This window comes from Triticum aestivum, chromosome 4B, assembly GCF_018294505.1.
Source record: "Triticum aestivum cultivar Chinese Spring chromosome 4B, IWGSC CS RefSeq v2.1, whole genome shotgun sequence".
NCBI lineage: Eukaryota > Viridiplantae > Streptophyta > Magnoliopsida > Poales > Poaceae > Triticum > Triticum aestivum.
The window spans coordinates 476,432,369-476,452,074 of record NC_057804.1 but is presented as its reverse complement, the minus strand read 5'-3'; the positions used below and the strand labels follow the sequence as shown (position 1 = coordinate 476,452,074).

The following is a 19,706-nucleotide window of genomic DNA, read 5'->3' as shown; positions in this document are numbered from 1 at the left end:
ACTGGAGAAGGAGCTTCTCGACAAGACCATACACTTATAGCTCTAGTGAAGACGTGGCTTTGTGTCCGAATTACAGCATCAGGCACACTGAAAGGCATTCATTCCATTTTTCACTTTGTTTTTTCTCTGTGGGTGGCATATCTATCGGCTATCATGTCCCTAGGTGCCGGAAATGTGGCACCTGCTTTGTTTATGTTATGTACACGAGTTTGTAACTCAAACAAAAGACAAGCAAACTCATCCAAAAAGAAAAGGAAATGTTAAACAGGAAGGTCAATCGAAGCTGGAGGATCGGCTGCAGCGTTCTCTGAGGTACTCCTCGAGCGGGCTGAGGTTGGTGTGCTCGGTGCTGGAGATGGACTCGGCGTCCTCCACGTCCAGCAGCGCCAGGCCTAGGTGCGACCTCACGTTGGCCGCCGGGTAGGTCTCGTCGTCCACCACGCAGTCCGGCTCTGAGGCCGCCAAGCTCGTCGCGTCCTCTTCCCCCCGTAGTATGCTCAGTATCTGCCACCACACACAAGCAAATGTTAGCACTTGAAAAACTGCAGGGCCTTTTTTCCCTTCTTCTGAAGAAGAGCCTGCTACTCAGAGAGAGAGAGAGACGGACCTGCGATATCGGGGGCCTGAGGCGCGCCGACCTCCCGAGGCAGAGCGACGCCGCGACGGCCATCCGCCTCACCTCCACCTCGTCGTGCTTCACGTCCAGGCTCGGGTCCAGCAGGTCGGAGATGTCGCCGCCGTTGAGGATCGGAGTCGCCTGTCACGTACGTCAAACGGAACAACCGCGTCAGCACAATCTCTCTCTCTCTCTACACGAGGATGACAATGATAATAACGTAACACAGTGAGGTGGTTATGTGTGTGGGTTTAACTGGGATTGCGAGGGCTTACCCACATGACGAGACTTTGGTGGTGGCCTTTTGGTGAGCCGTCGCCGGTGATGGGCCTCCGCCCGGTGAGGAGCTCCAGCAGCACCACGCCGAACGCGTACACGTCCACCTTGTCCGTCACCTTCCCGTACATGAAGTACTCCGGCGCAAGGTACCTGCGCACACAAGGATTTTGGTCTTCGTCACCCAAACACGGCGCTACGTACTTCAGACTGAAAGAGACTCGTGTCGGTGTGCTCCATGCATCTACAGATACAAGAAGAAGACGTACCCGAACGTGCCGACGACGTCGCTGTGCGTGAGGGACGACGGGCTGGACGGCGCCCAGATCGCGAGCCCGAAATCGGACAACTGCCACCATCGGTACACAGTTCAGAGTTCAGAGTTCATGTCTGTCAGTACAAAAAACAGACAGACAAACTGCATCCCTGAATTTAAGGGTGCAGTACTACCTGGGGCTCGAAGTCGTCGGTGAGGAGGATGTTGGAGGACTTGACGTCGCGGTGGATCACCGGCCGCGAGCAGCCGGAGTGCACGTAGCTCAGCGCCTCGGCGACCCCGACCGCCGCCCGGTACCTCTTCTCCCACGGCAGCGCCGGCTTCGACCTCTTCCCTGCAAATTCACATGTCCACAGCCGTTGTAGACCACCGACGCACGCCCACAAAATACAGCAGTGTGTCCTATGCAAACGTGGTGCCGTACCGTGCAGGTTGTCCTCGAGGCTGCCTCGGGGGAGGTAGCGGTAGACGGAGATGAGGTTGGGGCCTTCGACGCAGACGCCCACGAGCGGCACGATGCGGCCGTGCTGCAGCTTGGTGATGATGTCCACCTCCCGGAGGAAGTCCTTGGACGCCTCCGCCGACGCCCTGCACAGCTTGATCGCCACCTGCTGCCCGCTCGCCAGGCCGCCCCGGTACACCCGGCTGTGCGCGCCCTTGCCCACCAGGTTGCCGGGGGAGAAGTGGTTCGTGGCGTCGTACAGCTCCTCGTACCGGAACCACCGGCACCGGGACGGCGCGCCGCCGAGCGTGCGCTTCAGGTCGGCCGCCAGCCCCTCCTGCGCCGGCTCAGGGGACGCCGACGGCGAGGAGCGCCGCGGCAGGCTCATCACCCAGTGCACCACCGACTGCTTGCGCGTCGTCTCGTGGTCACCCTTGCTGGCCTGCGCTGCGGGTGGCGCGCGCCGGAGCAAAGGCCAGCCGAGCTTCTGCTCGGGCGCCGCCACGCGGACGACGAGGGCCTTGGCATCGGCGGCGTCGTTGTCGTCGCAGGGCTTCTTGGGCTGCGGCGCGGCGCACTGGTCGCAGCCCACGGCGTCGAAGTCCATGGACCGCGCGCTCCGCCGGTTGGGGTTGGGGATGATCACCTTGGGCTCCATCCCGACGCTGGGGTGCAGCAGCGTGCGGAGCACCGGTTTGGGCTCTGCTCCTGGAGGAGGACGAACCAAGCCACCCAACGCTTTAATCCATCAATCAATCACCCACTCACCAACCGAAATCAATTCGCAGCTAACATCCAGAGTCAGTACTCTACTAACCAAGTGGCGGCCGGGCGGCCTCCCTGACGAAGATGGCCTTGCCGCCCTGGATGGCGACGACGCTGGTCGTCGGCGGGAGCTTCCTGGCGCAGTACTTGGCGAGGCAGGTCGAGCCACTGATCGAGCACACCAGAAAAAGAATCGATTACTTTTGGTGCGGGCGTTAACGAATCGTGCAGAAGATAAACAGTTGGATCACGCCAAGATTGCTGCTGTTGCTGGGAGGTGAGCATCAGCACTGACTGACCCGAAGGAGTACTTCTTGTTGGTGCCAATCACCACCGCCATGGCCGCGCAGAGCTTGGCCTCCTTCACCAGCACCTTCTGGATCGAGCTCCCCGGCGTCACCCGCCCCACGAGGACGATCTGACGGACAAAAAAGCCATCAATACCAGCACATGAGCGCAACCGCCAACGACATTAATGGCGGTGAAGGCATCGTCATGCTTGCTTGCTTGCTTACGCACGTCTTTCTTGCTGCAGATGGCCTCGTACTCCGCCAGGTAGTCGTCCAGCGTCCTGATCAGCGTCAGCGCGTTCGTCTTGCACAGGTCTCCTTCGATTCAAGACAAACACAAGGAAATGCTACCATGAATCGAGCTGCAACTGCAAGCAAGGTTCTTGATGGATAGGAATGGGACAGGGGGCGAGGTACCTACCGGATTTGCGGTAAATGTGGACGGCGACGACGCGGTCGCCGCTCCTGGCCGCCTGGTTGAGCGCCCACTGGAGCAGCTCCTTGCCGACGGCGTCCATGTGCAGCCCCACCAGTATGCACCGCCCGGCGCCCTCCCCCGCCATGCTTCCCCCAGCCGTGGCAGCTCGAGAGAATCACCAGGAACCACACTTGTCCGCCATGGCGATGGATAGATAACACTCGCCGCAGCACGCAGCCGGCGGCTCAACCACTAACCGCCGTGGACTTCCACTGTTGGCCGATACGAACCCCGCTTACCGCAGCCAATGCAGCACCACTACGACCCGGAACCTCCCCCTCCGCTGGAATAGAAAATGGCGCGGCTGTCGTCGCAGGGGCGGCCTCCCGGAAAGCGAGTCCCGTTACCGAGAACTCTCCCGTCCCGCGCGCCCAAGCCAAGCCACCCGCTTTACAGCCGATGGATGATCTAACTCGAGCCGAAAGGGGGCGAGGGGGATGAACCAACGGAGCGAGGAGGATGAAGACACAGAACAAGCGCAAGGAGCCAGAGGGAAGCGGCAAATATATCCTACCGCTAGGAGTTGAAGCGGGCGGAAGATGTGGCGGAGCGAAGGGGGGAGGCGGGCAGCGAGCGGCAAGCGACAGAGGTAACTACCTAAAATCTGGTTGGGTTGTCAGGCCTCAGCCGTGGAGATGGTATATAAAATTTCACCTTTCATGGCGCCGCGACACGCCGCCGGCCGTCACCATCGGCAGGCGGGACGGGGGCGGGGGCGGGGGCGGGCAACGCCCAACCACTCCAACCACAAATGCCGCAGGAAAGACACGAGGCCGCGCAGGCCGCAGGGGAGGGGGTTATGTTGAACGGCCCGAGACGGTCTTCGTCGCGGTCCGCGGCGGCGAGCGGGCTGGCTTTGCTAGGCTGCTGTCCTTTGTGCCGCCGGTAGGCCGACGGCGACCGAGGCACGCACGCACGCAGGTGAAGCGAAGTGGAGGTGATGCAATGCTATGGGATGGGATGGGTAGATAGATATGGTCAATTGGGAGAAAAGTATTGTAGGAGTACTAGTATGTGTGCAACAGGATCTGTGATGATGAGGCGGAGAAAGGCGAGGAGCAGGGGACAGGAACTTCTCGGTGGAGGAGATTGGAGGGGTAAAGGAAAGGAAAAAAAAGCGGGAAGATGGATTGACCGAGGGAGCTCCATTGGCGATGATTTGTACACAAACTGGGAAGGAAAATGGGAGTGGAAAAGGAGAGGGATAATCGTCCCCGAATCCACATGGCTACACGAGAAAAAGAGGCAAGAGCACTAGAGACCCACAAACTTGCATTGGATGTGATGGTTTAGTCCACAAACTTGCAAAAGGTGATTAACTAGTCCACAAACTTGCAAACTATGTGATGGTTTAGTCCACAGCCAATCAGAGACGGCCAATTGGCGCCTAGCTAGCTGCTGCGTGGCACATCTGGTCTGACCGGCGATTTTGCAGAAAACCCCTCAACGTTTCTGGAAATCACGCCCGCGGTCCCTGCTGTACTTGTCTTCTTTATCCCTGTCCAAATCCCTAGCTCTCTCTTATTTTCCCCTTTCCCCTGTCCAAATCCCGACGGCGAGAGAATGAGAGCGTCCGGTGGCGGCGGCGGCGAGAAGCTGAGCGGTGGCTTACGATCCCATGGAGTAGGCGTCGACGCCGACGGGTTCGTGGGCGGCGGTGGGCCTGGAGAACCTAGCGCCAGGGTCACTGCAGTTCTTGACTTCGGTGGCAAGAAGGTAAGTACAAAAATCCCAGGAATTTTTCAGGAGTGGGCTGCAGTGGCAACAAGGCTCATCATTTTTCAGGAGTTCTTGACTTGAATTGCTTATCATTTTTTCAGGAGTGGGCTGGGGAAAGGGATGGCAGAGCAATGAAGTTGGAGGCCAGGATTAAGGATCTAGCCATGAAGAACATGGAGTTGGAGGCCAGGATTAAAGTACTTGAAGCAGAAACTAAAAGAAATGAGAAAGAAAAGAGAGCAATTGTCAAGATGCAGAAGCAAAGAGAGCAATTTAGGGATAAGATTTTTTGTTTTGGAGCTCTTCTGTATGTTGGTCTGTTTGCCATTCTGCTAGCTGTCATTGTTAGCAAGTAGGGTGTTTTTAGTGTGAGACATGTTGATGTAGTACTGATGGAAGATGTTCACAAATGTTGATGTAGTACTGACCAAATAAAGAAATGATGAACTGAAATTGTTTTTCAGAGCACTGAAATTGTGCACATGGTGATGATGATGAAATTGTTTTGCCTCATGAAGAAATGATGATGAAATTGTTTTTCAGAGAAGTGAAAGTGTGCATTGTGCCAAAATTCAGTTAACTTAACTGCAAGCAAAATTCAGATCAAGAAAATTTCATTTAACTTAACAGTGCAAATTTCAGTTAAGTTAAATTCAGACCATTGTATTTGGCAGAAAGTGAGCACTTGATACATTCTATTTTTGGATGTGTGCACATGGGCAGAACATGGGCAGAATGCAACACACATAGCAACACAATATTTGGCAACACTGCAACATAGGCAACATAGCAGTTCAACAGCAGCTCAAAATAGATAACATAGATAACATAGCAGTTCAACAACATCTTTAGTTCAACATAGGTAACTTATATGCCAATATATAATCAGCATACCTAACTACGCCCTTCTTCTTCTTCTTCAGCTGCTGCTTTTTCAGCTGCTTCTTCTTCTGGTTCCTCTTCATCCACACAAAAATCAATGTACTCATCAAAGAGATCATCATATCCCTCATCAATGCTGAAGTCACTATCACTAAAGTCTGAATCTGTCAATTCTCCTACTGTCTCTGCTTGCTCTGTAACGCCCGGATAATCTTGCTACAGTAATCCCCACTAATGTTGCCACGTCACCTTGGTTACTGTGGATAAACTCGCGTTAGATCAGAACCCGTTCTAAAACAAAAAAATCAAAACAAGAGCAACGATAAAAAGTTTCAAAACCAAAACTAAAAATTTTCGGGGGTTGTCTAAAATAGCTAACATAATTATGGTGGGGTGCACTAATTTTTGTAAAATGCTTTGGCATTTTAAATAATCTAAAAACAGAAAAGAAAATTGATAAAAGAAAGAAAGAAAAAAAAAGGGAGAGGGAGGGGAAAACCCCTGGCCCAGCCGGTTCCCCACCCCACCTGGCCCCTGGCCTGGCCCAACTCCCCCCCCTTTTTGCCGGCCCATCGGCCCAGCCGCCCCGGCCACTTACACCCCCACCCCCCCCGCGGCCGAACCCTAGCCGCCCCACTCTTTCCCCCCCCCCCCCACGCACCCCCACCCCTCTCCCCTGCCCTCGCCCGATCTGGATCGGGGGCGGAGACCCCCGACCGAGACCCCTCCGTCGACCCCGACGGGCCCCGCCCTCCCCGACGCCGGCGCACGCCTCCCCGCCCTCCTCCTCGCCGGTCGTCCCGACCTCCCCCGAGCCCACTGCCCGAACCCCTACTCCGCGCTGTGAGCTCGCCCCCCTCCCCCCCGTCGTTCCCCTCTCCCCCTCCCGGACGACGCCGCGCCCGAAGCCCCGTCGCCGGCTCCGCCCCGGCTCCGGCCACCCGCGGTCACGCCGCCTTCCCCCCCGATTCCCTTTCTCCCCCTCGCGCCGATCCGGATCGGCCCCGCTCGATCCCGACCCCTCCGCCTCCCGCACGGCCCGGCGATGCTCGCGCGCAACGCCTCTGGGCGCCGGAACTCGTCCCGCGCGCGTACGCCACGTGCTGCCCGTCTGGCCCCGTCGCGCCGCCGTTTTGGCCACGGCCACGGCCGCCCGTGCACCACCGCGCCTCGCCCCCGCTGAGGCCTCTCTGCCTCGCCCTCTCCCTTGCTCCCCGCATCCTCGCCTCTGCTGCCGCGCCCTGGCGCCGTCCCCGCCGTGGCCTCACCGCTGTCACCTCCGGCGGCCGGCTCGCCGTGCCCTGCTATCGCCGGCGCCCCCCTGGTGGCCCTGATGGGCGCGTGCCCGCACCCGCGCCCGACCCGCAAGGCCTCTGTGCCTATGACAAACGGGGCCCCGCCCCCAGAACGCAAAAAAAAATAATAATAAAAAATAAAAAATAAATAAATAATAATAATAATAATAATAAAAATAAAATAATAAATAATAAAATAAATAAAACAATAAATATAATTAATAAAAATAAAATGAAAATGAATTAAAACTAATTAACTAATTAATTAATTAATTAAATAAGTAAGTAATTAATTAGTCTAATTAATTCTGATTAATTAACCCTAATCACTAATTAACCTAATTAACTAATGTTAATTAACTCTGATTAGGTTAATTAGATATTAGAGAATGACATGCGGGACCCACCTGTCAGGGTTGACTCGGTCAACCCTGTTGACTGATGATGTCAGCATGACATCATGCTGATGTCATAAAAGCATTTTCGAAATTAATTAAATAATTAATTAAATTCCTGAAATTAATAAAATCTTTTAAAAATCATATCTTTTAATCCGTAATCCGGATTAAAATATTTTCAACATGAAAGTTGCTCAGAACGACGAGACGATTCCGGATACGCAGTCCGTTCGTCCACCACACCCCCCTAACCTATCGAACCCGCAACTTTCCCCCTCCGGCTCCTCTGCCCGAAAACACGAAACACCGGGAATACTTTCCCGGATGATTCCCCCTTGACCAGTACCACCTTATACCACGTTAGGGCACGCCTAGCATCGCTTCTTGACATGTCATGCATCGATATGCATCTGTTTACTTGGTATTCATTGTTTCTTCCCCCTCTTCTCTCCGGTAGACTACGAGACCGACGCTGCTGCTGCCCAGTTCGACTACGGAGTTGACGACCCCTCTCTCTTGCCAGAGCAACCAGGCAAGCCCCCCCCTTGATCACCAGATATCGCCTATTCTTCTCTATACTGCTTGCATTAGAGTAGTGTAGCATGTTACTGCTTTCTGTTGTACCTATTCTGATGCATAGCCTGACATTGATGCTACACCTGTTGATACCTTACCTGCAATCCTAAATGCTTAGTATAGGATGCTAGTTTATCATCATTGGCCCTACATTCTTGTCAGTCTGCCTGGCTATACTATCGGGCCGTGATCACCTGGGAGGTGATCACGGGTATATACTATACATACATACATACTATACAGATGGTGACTAAAGTCGGGTCAGCTCGAAGAGTACCCGCGAGTGATTCACGGATTGGGGGCTGAAAGGACCTTTGTCCCGACGGCCCTCTGTGTGGATCTTTATGGCGGAGCGACAGGGCAGGTTGAGACCACCTAGGAGACAGGTGGGCCTGGCCCTGTTCGGCGTTCGCGGATACTTAACACGCTTAACGAGATCTTGGTATTTGATCTGAGTCTGGCTACGAGCCTATACGCACTAACCATCTACGTGGGAGTAGTTATGGGTATCCCGACGTCGTGGTATCAGCCGAAGCACTTCAGACGTCAGCGACGGAGCGGCGCGCGCCGAATTGGACTGGAACGCCACTTAGGGCTAGGTCTGCTTTCGGCCGCGTACGCAACGTGCAGGTGTGCTATGGGCGATGGGCCCAGACCCCTGTGCGCTTAGGTTTAGACCGGCGTGCTGGCCTCTCTGTTGTGCCTAGGTGGGGCTGCGACGTGTTGATCTTCCGAGGCCGGGCATGACCCAGGAAAGTGTGTCCGGCCAAATGGGATCGAGCGTGTTGGGCTATGTGGTGCACCCCTGCAGGGAAGTTTAATCTATTCGAATAGCCGTGATCTTCGGTAACAGGACGACTTGGAGTTGTACCTTGACCTTATGACAACTAGAACCGGATACTTAATAAAACACACCCTTCCAAGTGCCAGATACAACCGGTGGTCGCTCTACCTCAGGGATATGAGGAGGGGATCGCCGGGTAGGATTATGCTATGAGATGTTATTGGGAGATGCTACTTGGAGGACGTCAATCTACTCTCTTATACTTGATGCAAGACGAAGGTGACCAGAAGCGTAGTCTTCGACAGGATTAGTTATCCCCCTCTTATTCTGGCATTCTGCAGTTCAGTCCACTGATATGGCCTCCTTACACATATACCCATGCATATGTAGTGTAGTTCCTTGCTTGCGAGTACTTTGGATGAGTACTCACGGTTGCTTTCTCCCCCCTTTCTCCCCTTTCCTTTCTTTCTGGTTGTCGCAACCAGATGCTGGAGTCCAGGAGCCAGACGCCACCGTCGACGACGACCCCTACTACACCGGAGGTGCCTACTACTACGTGCTGCCCGCTGACGACGACCTGGAGTAGTTTAGGAGGATCCCAGGCAGGAGGCCTGCGCCTCTTTCGATCTGTATCCCAGTTTGTGCTAGCCTTCTTAAGGCAAACTTGTTTAACTTATGTCTGTACTCAGATATTGTTGCTTCCGCTGACTCGTCTATGATCGAGCACTTGTATTCGAGCCCTCGAGGCCCCTGGCTTGTATTATGATGCTTGTATGACTTATTTTTATTTGTAGAGTTGTGTTGTGATATCTTCCCGTGAGTCCCTGATCTTGATCGTACACATTTGCGTGCATGATTAGTGTACGATTAGAATCGGGGGCGTCACAAGTTGGTATCAGAGCCGACTGCCTGTAGGAATCCCCCTTCCACACTCCTTGGCCGAAGTCGAGTCTAGACATTACAAAAACTTTTACTAACTTGGCTGTGTGCCTTACGGGCCCACGTCGCCATCGGGTGGTACTAGGATCTTTTACTCCTCGACCTTTGCTCTGGGACTCTGAACTCTTTTCTACTCGGGTTAAACGAATTTACTAACTCTAACATTAGGATCCCGTTACCACGTTCACCCCGAAGTTGGATAAGACATAGTTATTCTGTAGGATAGCATTTTGAATAATGCCCGTGTTGTCATTTGACTCCATTGAAACATCTTTGTTTTCAGATGGAACCCGCGAGGCAGGTCGTGCGCCACACTGCGGCCATTGGTGCCTCAGGATCACCTGCTGTGCTAGCTGATATGATGACCTATCTGGGTTATCGCTGGCACCCTGAGTACACCGTCTACGAGGAGTACCAGGACTTTAACCAGGAGCAGTACCGTGCCATCGTCCACCTCTACTCTCGGGAGTATGAGTCCACTACCGTGCTGCACACCGCTCATGGTGTTGGAGTGACCATCGAGATGGCAGTCCACGATGCGGCTCATGCTGCTCTGACACGTCTTCGTGGAGAGTATCAGGCATTGGACACTTCCCCTTTCAGGCACATTCCTATCGCATCTGACGTTGGTGCGGAGGGATACTACACTGCCGCCTACTCCACCGTCACCCGAGAGCCTTTCCACCATCAGCGCCTGGTTCTGCATGCTGATGGGCTGGACCGAGCTAACAGAGCTCTTCGCCACGAGTTGTACACCACTCGTCAGCACCTTTACAGGGCTCTGACGCGGTTGCACCCCTTTGTCCGGTCTGGACAGCTGCCGCGTTCTGCGATCTACCCAGCCAGGACCGTGATGCCCCACGGTGTCGGATGGCCAGAGGTGGGAGGCTACTCTCCCGCACTTGGTCCTCTTCTGCCACCTGAGCGTCGGGTTCTACACCAGAGTATCCGCGGCCCCCAGGCCACTGACGTGGAGGACTATCCGTTGCCTCACTACCAGCTGTCAGGTTACAGCTACCTTCACAGTACCTCCTGGGACTGATGTAGTCTTGTTCATTAGTCTTAGATGCACTCGCGAGCCTGCGTGCCGCCTATGATGACTTAGTCTATGTACGGAACTCTGTGTACTGAACTCTATGTCCGACCCCTTTTGTAAGTTATGCCGACTATCTATGTGGTATCTGTCGTGCTCCTTTCATTATGCATGTTTCATCATGAATGACTCTTGTCTATGCAAATTTCTCAATACTGAACTACCCCTGTTATATATTAGCAGGATGGTTAGACCAGCTGGTCGTGGTCGTGGTGGCAACTTCCCACCACCGCCTGAGTACATGGCTGGTATGATCCAACAGCTTGAGATGAATCGCCAGTTCATGGAAAACATGATGGCTCAGTTTCCTCGCCCCAATATGAACCAGCATCCAAACACAACAACTCTGCAGGATTTCATACGCCTCAACCCAAGTGTGTACCGCAGCTCAACCCAGCCGCTGGATGCTGATGACTGGCTCCGTGACATCACCTATGAGATGGAGTCTGCTGATGTAGCCCCTGCCAGCTATGTCACTTTTGCTTCCTTCTTCCTGAAGGGACCCGCAGCTCAATGGTGGGACAGCCATAGGCGTACTCTGCCAGTTGGGACAATCATCTCCTGGCCAGACTTTCAGGCTGCCTTCCGTGCCCGCTTCATTCCTCAGGGAATCATGGACAGGAAGAAGCGTGAGTTTCGCAACCTCACCCAAGGCAACAAGACTGTTGAAGCTTATCAGCGGGAGTTTCTGGACTTATCCCGCTATGCTGAAGAAGACATTGCAACTGATGCTCGCAGACAGGAGAAGTTCCGTGAAGGCCTTCAAGCTGACATCAAGCTCACACTTCTAGTGCATGACTTTGCCGATTTCGCCACCTTGGTGAACAAGGCCATCAATGTCGAGACTGGTCTGCAAGAACACCAGAGCTCTCAAAGGCGCAACCGTGACACGGGCTCATCTTCGGGCCCGCCCTCGCAGAAGCGTAAGATATGGATCCCGAACAGCATGTACCGTCCAACTGCACCTGCCCCAAGGCCGTCTTTTGCTGCACCTCGTCTGCCGACTGCTCCAACTAGGCAGCCGAGGCTTCCAGCTCCACCACCCCAAGCTCCTGTTCCTACCCCCGAGAATGGGTTGTGCTTCAGGTGCGGACAACCAGGGCACCGTGCTAGGGAATGCAACCAGAGACAGAATCAACTGGCCCTTCCAGCAACTGGCCGTGGGAACAACCAGGCCCGCAACAACATTGCCAAGTCTTATGGCCGTGTTCATGCCAACCACATTGATCTGAATGAAGCTCAAGACCAGCCTGCTACTGTGATGGGTACACTCCTCGTAAATTCAGTACCAGCATCCGTTTTATTTGATACAGGTGCATCGCATTCATTCATGTCAGAAGATTTTGCATACAAGCACGATGTTAAATTTGAGCAGATGAACACTTCGGTAGTGGTAAAAACCCCCGCGGGACAATGTCAGACCTCCATGGTTGGCATTGACGTCCCCGTGGAAATCGAAGGGTTGGAGTTTCGTGCCTCGCCCATTATACTGAAGTCGTCTAACATTGACCTCATTCTGGGAATGGATTGGTTAAAGGCGCATACTGCTTCTATCGTTTGCGCCACTAAGACCGTCCATCTGCTACACCCTTCTGATGAAATAATTAGCTACGATGCTCATCTGGTTCGGAATGCCGAGGCCAGACTTTATGCCTTAAACGCATTGAACGCTGCACCACTTGAGGGCATTGAAAACATTCCCGTCGTGCGTGAATTCCTAGACGTCTTTCCTGAAGAACTCCCAGGGATTCCCCCTGCTAGAGCTGTCGAATTCGTCATCGACTTGAAACCAGGCACCACTCCTATAGCCAAGCGACCCTACAAGATGCCGCCGCATGAACTCCTTGAGCTTAAGGAGGAAATCGATAATTCTCTTCGAAGTGGTTTCATTCGCCCAAGTTGCTCTCCTTGGGGAGCACCTTCTCTCTTTGTCAAGAAGAAAGATGGGACAAACCGGTTGGTCCAAGACTACCGTCCTATAAACCAAGCTACCATTCAGAATAAGTATCCTCTTCCTCGGATCAATGATCTGTATGATCAATTGGCTGGATCATCAGTGTTCTCTAAACTCGACTTGAGGTTGGGTTACCATCAGATCCGTGTTCGTGAGGAAGATATCCCCAAGACCGCCTTTGTGACTCGTTATGGTTCATACGAGTACACCGTCATGTCTTTCGGCTTAACCAATGCTCCAGCCACCTTCTCTCGCCTGATGAACTATATATTCATGGATTACCTCGACAAGTTCGTCGTGGTTTATCTGGATGATATTCTGGTATTTTCGAAGAACGAAGAGGAACATGCTGAACATCTTCGCCTCGTGCTGGAAAAGCTACGAGAGCATCAACTTTATGCCAAGTTCTCCAAATGTGAATTCTGGCTTCCCGAAGTAACCTATCTCGGGCATGTCATCTCTAAGGATGGTATTGCCGTCAACCCTGAACGAGTTCAGGCTATTCTCGATTGGACTCCTCCGAAGAACGTTAAGCAAGTCAGAAGTTTTCTCGGTCTCGCCAGCTACTGCCGTCGATTCGTCGAGAACTTCTCCAAGATTGCCAGGCCTCTGACTAACCTATTGCATAAGGGCGTCAAGTTCCAATGGACAGACAAATGTCAGGAAAGCTTCCAGGCACTCAAAGACAAGTTGACTTCTGCCCCAGTACTAGCTCCACCTGATACTAAGAAGGACTTCGTCATTTACTGCGACGCTTCCCGTCAAGGATTAGGCTGTGTCCTAATGCAAGAGCGCAAAGTGGTTGCTTATGCCTCTCGTCAATTGCGCCCTCACGAAGAGAACTACCCAGTTCACGACCTCGAACTTGCTGCTGTCATTCATGCACTAAAACAGTGGCGACATTACCTACTCGGTAATCGTTGCGAGATCTTCACTGACCACCAAAGTCTGAAGTATCTGTTTACTCAGCCAGACCTGAACCTCCGTCAGCAGAGGTGGATGGAGACTGTTGCAGATTTTGATTTGGGTATTTCCTATACCCCAGGCAAGGCTAATGTAATGGCTGATGCCTTGAGCCGCAAGTCTTATTGCAACCACCTCCAGGTTCACAAAGTCCAGCCCTCACTTGTTGAAGAATTCAGAAAGCTAAACCTCCATATTGTTCCTCCGGGTGCACTCGCTCCCCCTCCTCCGGAGTTCCGCAAGATGAATCTCCGTGTTGTTTCCCAGGGCTCTCTCTATACCCTGGCTATTGAACCCGATCTCGTGGGCACCATAAAGACAATGCAGGGATTTGACTCTGAAGTCTACAAGATTAAGCAAGACCTCAAGGAAGGAAGTTCCTCATCCTTCACTATTGCTGAAGATGGCGCCTTGTACTTCAAAGGCCGCCTAGTGGTGCCGTGTAAGAAGGAAAACCTGAATATGACTCAGGAGGTTATGAAAGAAGCTCATGATACGCCTCTATGTATCCATCCTGGTAGTACGAAGATGTATCAAGACATTCATCAGAGATTCTGGTGGTCTAACATGAAGCAAGACATTGCTCGTTATGTTGCTGAATGTGACGTTTGCCGTCGTATCAAAGCAGAACATCAAAGGCCTGCTGGAACTCTGCAACCTATATCTATTCCTGAATGGAAATGGGACCATGTCGAGATGGACTTCGTTACTGGATTTCCCAAATCGCAAAAGGGTAATGATGCTATTCTTGTCGTCATTGACCGACTTTCTAAGGTTGCACATTTTCTGGCGATCAAGGAAACGATCACTGCTAGTCAGCTTGCAACTCTCTACATGACCAGAATTGTCTCGCTTCACGGTATTCCATTGGTTATCAGTTCAGACCGTGGCAGTTTATTCACTTCAAGATTCTGGGCAAGTTTCCAAGAAGCTATGGGCACTCATCTATCTTTCAGCACTGCTTTTCATCCTCAGTCACAAGGGCAAGTTGAACGTGTCAACCAAGTTCTCGAAGACATGCTTCGAGCTTGTGTTATTTCCTTCGGCAAGAAATGGGAGGAATCTCTTCCGTATGCTGAGTTCTCTTATAATAATAGCTATCAAGCTAGTCTGAAGATGGCCCCCTTCGAAGTGTTATATGGACGAAAGTGCCGAACCCCTCTGAACTGGTCAGAAACTGGGGAACGTCCACTCTTTGGTCCGGATATTATCCAACATGCCGAAGATCAAGTCCGCATTATTCGCGAGAATCTCAAGACTGCTCAGTCCCGCCAAAAGAGTAATTATGACCGTCATCATAAAGACATGGTCTATCAACCTGGCGAAAAGGCCTATCTTCGCGTTACACCAATGAAGGGTGCTCACCGCTTCGGGATCAAGGGCAAGCTAGCTCCTCGCTATATTGGCCCATTCACTATTCTGGAAAGGCGTGGAAAAGTGGCATATCAATTGGAGCTTCCGCCGAACCTTTCTCAGGTTCACGATGTGTTCCATGTGTCACAACTTCGCCGTTGCTTCAAGGACCCAATCCGAGCTGTGGATCATGAAGTGCTCGAATTGCAACAGGACCTCTCCTATAAAGAGCATCCGGTCCGCATTCTCGACCAAGCTGAACGCCGCACACGTCAGAAGGCGATCAAGTTCCTCAAGGTCCAGTGGTCGAATCACTCTGAAGACGAAGCCACCTGGGAACGCGAGGATCGCCTGCGTGATGAATACCCCGCACTGTTTCCTTCTACCTCCTAAAATCTCGGGACGAGATTTCTTGTAGTGGAGGAGATTTGTAACGCCCGGATAATCTTGCTACAGTAATCCCCACTAATGTTGCCACGTCACCTTGGTTACTGTGGATAAACTCGCGTTAGATCAGAACCCGTTCTAAAACAAAAAAATCAAAACAAGAGCAAGGATAAAAAGTTTCAAAACCAAAACTAAAAATTTTCGGGGGTTGTCTAAAATAGCTAACATAATTATGGTGGGGTGCACTAATTTTTGTAAAATGCTTTGGCATTTTAAATAATCTAAAAACAGAAAAGAAAATTGATAAAAGAAAGAAAGAAAAAAAAAAGGGAGAGGGAGGGGAAAACCCCTGGCCCAGCCGGTTCCCCCACCCCACCTGGCCCCTGGCCTGGCCCAACTCCCCCCCCCTTTTTGCCGGCCCATCGGCCCAGCCGCCCCGGCCACTTACACCCCCACCCCCCCGCGGCCGAACCCTAGCCGCCCCACTCTTCCCCCCCACGCGCCCCCACCCCTCTCCCCTGCCCTCGCCCGATCTGGATCGGGGGCGGAGACCCCCGACCGAGACCCCTCCGTCGACCCCGACGGCCCCCGCCCTCCCCGACGCCGGCGCACGCCTCCCCGCCCTCCTCCTCGCCGGTCGTCCTCGACCTCCCCCGAGCCCACTGCCCGAACCCCTACTCCGCGCTGTGAGCTCGCCCCCCCCCTCCCCCCCCGTCGTTCCCCTCTCTCCCCCCTCCCGGACGACGCCGCACCCGAAGCCCCGTCGCCGGCTCCGCCCCAGCTCCGGCCACCCGCGGTCACGCCGCCTTCCCCCCCGATTCCCTTTCTCCCCCTCGCGCCGATCCGGATCGGCCCCCGCTCGATCCCGACCCCCTCCGCCTCCCCGCACGGCCCGGCGATGCTCGCGCGCAACGCCTCTGGGCGCCGGAACTCGTCCCGCGCGCGTACGCCACCGTGCTGCCCGTCTGGCCCCGTCGCGCCGCCGTTTTGGCCACGGCCACGGCCGCCCGTGCACCACCGCGGCCTCGCCCCCGCTGAGGCCTCTCTGCCTCGCCCTCTCCCTTGCTCCCCGCATCCTCGCCTCTGCTGCCGCGCCCTGGCGCCGTCCCGCCGTGGCCTCACCGCTGTCACCTCCGGCGGCCGGCTCGCCGTGCCCTGCTATCGCCGGCGCCCCCCTGGTGGCCCTGATGGGCGCGTGCCCGCACCCGCGCCCGACCCGCAAGGCCTCTGTGCCTATGACAAACGGGGCCCCGCCCCCAGAACGCAAAAAAAAATAATAATAAAAAAATAAAAAAAAATAAAAAATAATAATAATAATAATAATAAAAATAAAATAATAAATAATAAAATAAATAAAACAATAAATATAATTAATAAAAATAAAATGAAAATGAATTAAAACTAATTAACTAATTAATTAATTAATTAAATAAGTAAGTAATTAATTAGTCTAATTAATTCTGATTAATTAACCCTAATCACTAATTAACCTAATTAACTAATGTTAATTAACTCTGATTAGGTTAATTAGATATTAGAGAATGACATGCGGGACCCACCTGTCAGGGTTGACTCGGTCAACCCTGTTGACTGATGATGTCAGCATGACATCATGCTGATGTCATAAAAGCATTTTCGAAATTAATTAAATAATTAATTAAATTCCTGAAATTAATAAAATCTTTTAAAAATCATATCTTTTAATCCGTAATCCGGATTAAAATATTTTCAACATGAAAGTTGCTCAGAACGACGAGACGATTCCGGATACGCAGTCCGTTCGTCCACCACACCCCCCTAACCTATCGAACCCGCAACTTTCCCCCTCCGGCTCCTCTGCCCGAAAACACGAAACACCGGGAATACTTTCCCGGATGATTCCCCCTTGACCAGTACCACCTTATACCACGTTAGGGCACGCCTAGCATCGCTTCTTGACATGTCATGCATCGATATGCATTTGTTTGCATTGTATTCATTGTTTCTTCCCCCTCTTCTCTCCGGTAGACTACGAGACCGACGCTGCTGCTGCCCAGTTCGACTACGGAGTTGACGACCCCTCTCTCTTGCCAGAGCAACCAGGCAAGCCCCCCCCTTGATCACCAGATATCGCCTATTCTTCTCTATACTGCTTGCATTAGAGTAGTGTAGCATGTTACTGCTTTCTGTTGTACCTATTCTGATGCATAGCCTGACATTGATGCTACACCTGTTGATACCTTACCTGCAATCCTAAATGCTTAGTATAGGATGCTAGTTTATCATCATTGGCCCTACATTCTTGTCAGTCTGCCTGGCTATACTATCGGGCCGTGATCACCTGGGAGGTGATCACGGGTATATACTATACATACATACATACTATACAGATGGTGACTAAAGTCGGGTCAGCTCGAAGAGTACCCGCGAGTGATTCACGGATTGGGGGCTGAAAGGACCTTTGTCCCGACGGCCCTCTGTGTGGATCTTTATGGCGGAGCGACAGGGCAGGTTGAGACCACCTAGGAGACAGGTGGGCCTGGCCCTGTTCGGCGTTCGCGGATACTTAACACGCTTAACGAGATCTTGGTATTTGATCTGAGTTTGGCTACGAGCCTATACGCACTAACCATCTACGTGGGAGTAGTTATGGGTATCCCGACGTCGTGGTATCAGCCGAAGCACTTCAGACGTCAGCGACGGAGCGGCGCGCGCCGAATTGGACTGGAACGCCACTAGGCTAGGTCTGCTTTCGGCCGCGTACGCAACGTGCAGGTGTGCTATGGGCGATGGGCCCAGACCCCTGTGCGCTTAGGTTTAGACCGGCGTGCTGGCCTCTCTGTTGTGCCTAGGTGGGGCTGCGACGTGTTGATCTTCCGAGGCCGGGCATGACCCAGGAAAGTGTGTCCGGCCAAATGGGATCGAGCGTGTTGGGCTATGTGGTGCACCCCTGCAGGGAAGTTTAATCTATTCGAATAGCCGTGATCTTCGGTAACAGGACGACTTGGAGTTGTACCTTGACCTTATGACAACTAGAACCGGATACTTAATAAAACACACCCTTTCAAGTGCCAGATACAACCGGTGGTCGCTCTACCTCAGGGATATGAGGAGGGGATCGCCGGGTAGGATTATGCTATGAGATGTTATTGGGAGATGCTACTTGGAGGTCGTCAATCTACTCTCTTATACTTGATGCAAGACGAAGGTGACCAGAAGCGTAGTCTTCGACAGGATTAGTTATCCCCCCTCTTATTCTGGCATTCTGCAGTTCAGTCCACTGATATGGCCTCCTTACACATATACCCATGCATATGTAGTGTAGTTCCTTGCTTGCGAGTACTTTGGATGAGTACTCACGGTTGCTTTCTCCCCCCTTTCTCCCCTTTCCTTTCTTTCTGGTTGTCGCAACCAGATGTTGGAGTCCAGGAGCCAGACGCCACCGTCGACGACGACCCCTACTACACCGGAGGTGCCTACTACTACGTGCTGCCCGCTGACGACGACCTGGAGTAGTTTAGGAGGATCCCAGGCAGGAGGCCTGCGCCTCTTTCGATCTGTATCCCAGTTTGTGTTAGCCATCTTATGGCACCCTGTTTAACTTATGTCTGTACTCAGATATTGTTGCTTCCGCTGACTCGTCTATGATCGAGCACTTGTATTCGAGCCCTCGAGGCCCCTGGCTTGTATTATGATGCTTGTATGACTTATTTTTTTTATTTGTAGAGTTGTGTTGTGATATCTTCCCGTGAGTCCCTGATCTTGATCGTACACATTTGCGTGCATGATTAGTGTACGATTAGATCGGGGGCGTCACATGCTCTGAAACTGCAATTTGCAAGTTTGCACTTGATGTCTCTGCTGCTTGAACTGAAACTTTCATGTGCTGACTTCCACTAGCTTCTTTCTCAGAGAGAACAATTTCAACCAATGATCTGGACACTGAGCTGGGCATTGTATATATGACATCATGCCTGCATATCTGAATAAAGTCTGAATGGTCAATCAATATCTCCAGCACCTTATGGTCTGCACTTGCTGTGATCATGTACTGGACATCAACATCTCCTCTAATTGGCACTAGCCCTTCTGACAATAGGCACCCAGGCCTACACCAATAGATGTGGTGCTCCCACACAGGATAGCTCAACCATTGCAGATGCTTCTCAATAAATGAATATGAGAAATTAGCAGCAGAGCAATAATCCAGAATCTCCACACTAGCACTTGCATACTCCAG

At 52.5% G+C, this 19,706-nt stretch overlaps 2 protein-coding genes across 5 annotated transcripts; one reads left to right on the top strand and one right to left on the bottom strand.

Annotated features, from left to right (window-relative positions):
- Nucleotides 1-14: 14 nt before the first annotated feature.
- LOC123092808 (serine/threonine-protein kinase PBL36) lies at nucleotides 15-4,137 on the bottom strand. 4 transcript variants are annotated; one of them, XM_044514636.1, is made up of 10 exons: nucleotides 3,088-4,137; nucleotides 2,896-2,984; nucleotides 2,676-2,794; nucleotides 2,429-2,544; nucleotides 1,594-2,349; nucleotides 1,343-1,503; nucleotides 1,162-1,241; nucleotides 892-1,045; nucleotides 608-757; nucleotides 15-504 (listed from the first exon to the last, which is right to left on the bottom strand). In XM_044514636.1, exons 1-10 carry the CDS (start codon nucleotides 3,227-3,229, stop codon nucleotides 274-276), a joined length of 1,998 nt encoding a protein of 665 aa, XP_044370571.1. In that variant the 5' UTR covers nucleotides 3,230-4,137; the 3' UTR covers nucleotides 15-273. The 4 variants fall into 4 exon arrangements, with proteins under 4 accessions (XP_044370571.1, XP_044370573.1, XP_044370572.1 ...); XM_044514638.1 differs by having other exon boundaries at nucleotides 1,594-2,319; XM_044514637.1 differs by having other exon boundaries at nucleotides 2,896-2,981.
- A 21-nt stretch (nucleotides 4,138-4,158) lies between these two features.
- On the top strand, nucleotides 4,159-5,233 carry LOC123092810 (uncharacterized). Its single transcript, XM_044514643.1, has 2 exons — nucleotides 4,159-4,860; nucleotides 4,965-5,233. Exons 1-2 carry the CDS (start codon nucleotides 4,708-4,710, stop codon nucleotides 5,217-5,219), a joined length of 408 nt encoding a protein of 135 aa, XP_044370578.1. The 5' UTR covers nucleotides 4,159-4,707; the 3' UTR covers nucleotides 5,220-5,233.
- The last annotated feature ends 14,473 nt before the right edge of the window (nucleotides 5,234-19,706 follow it).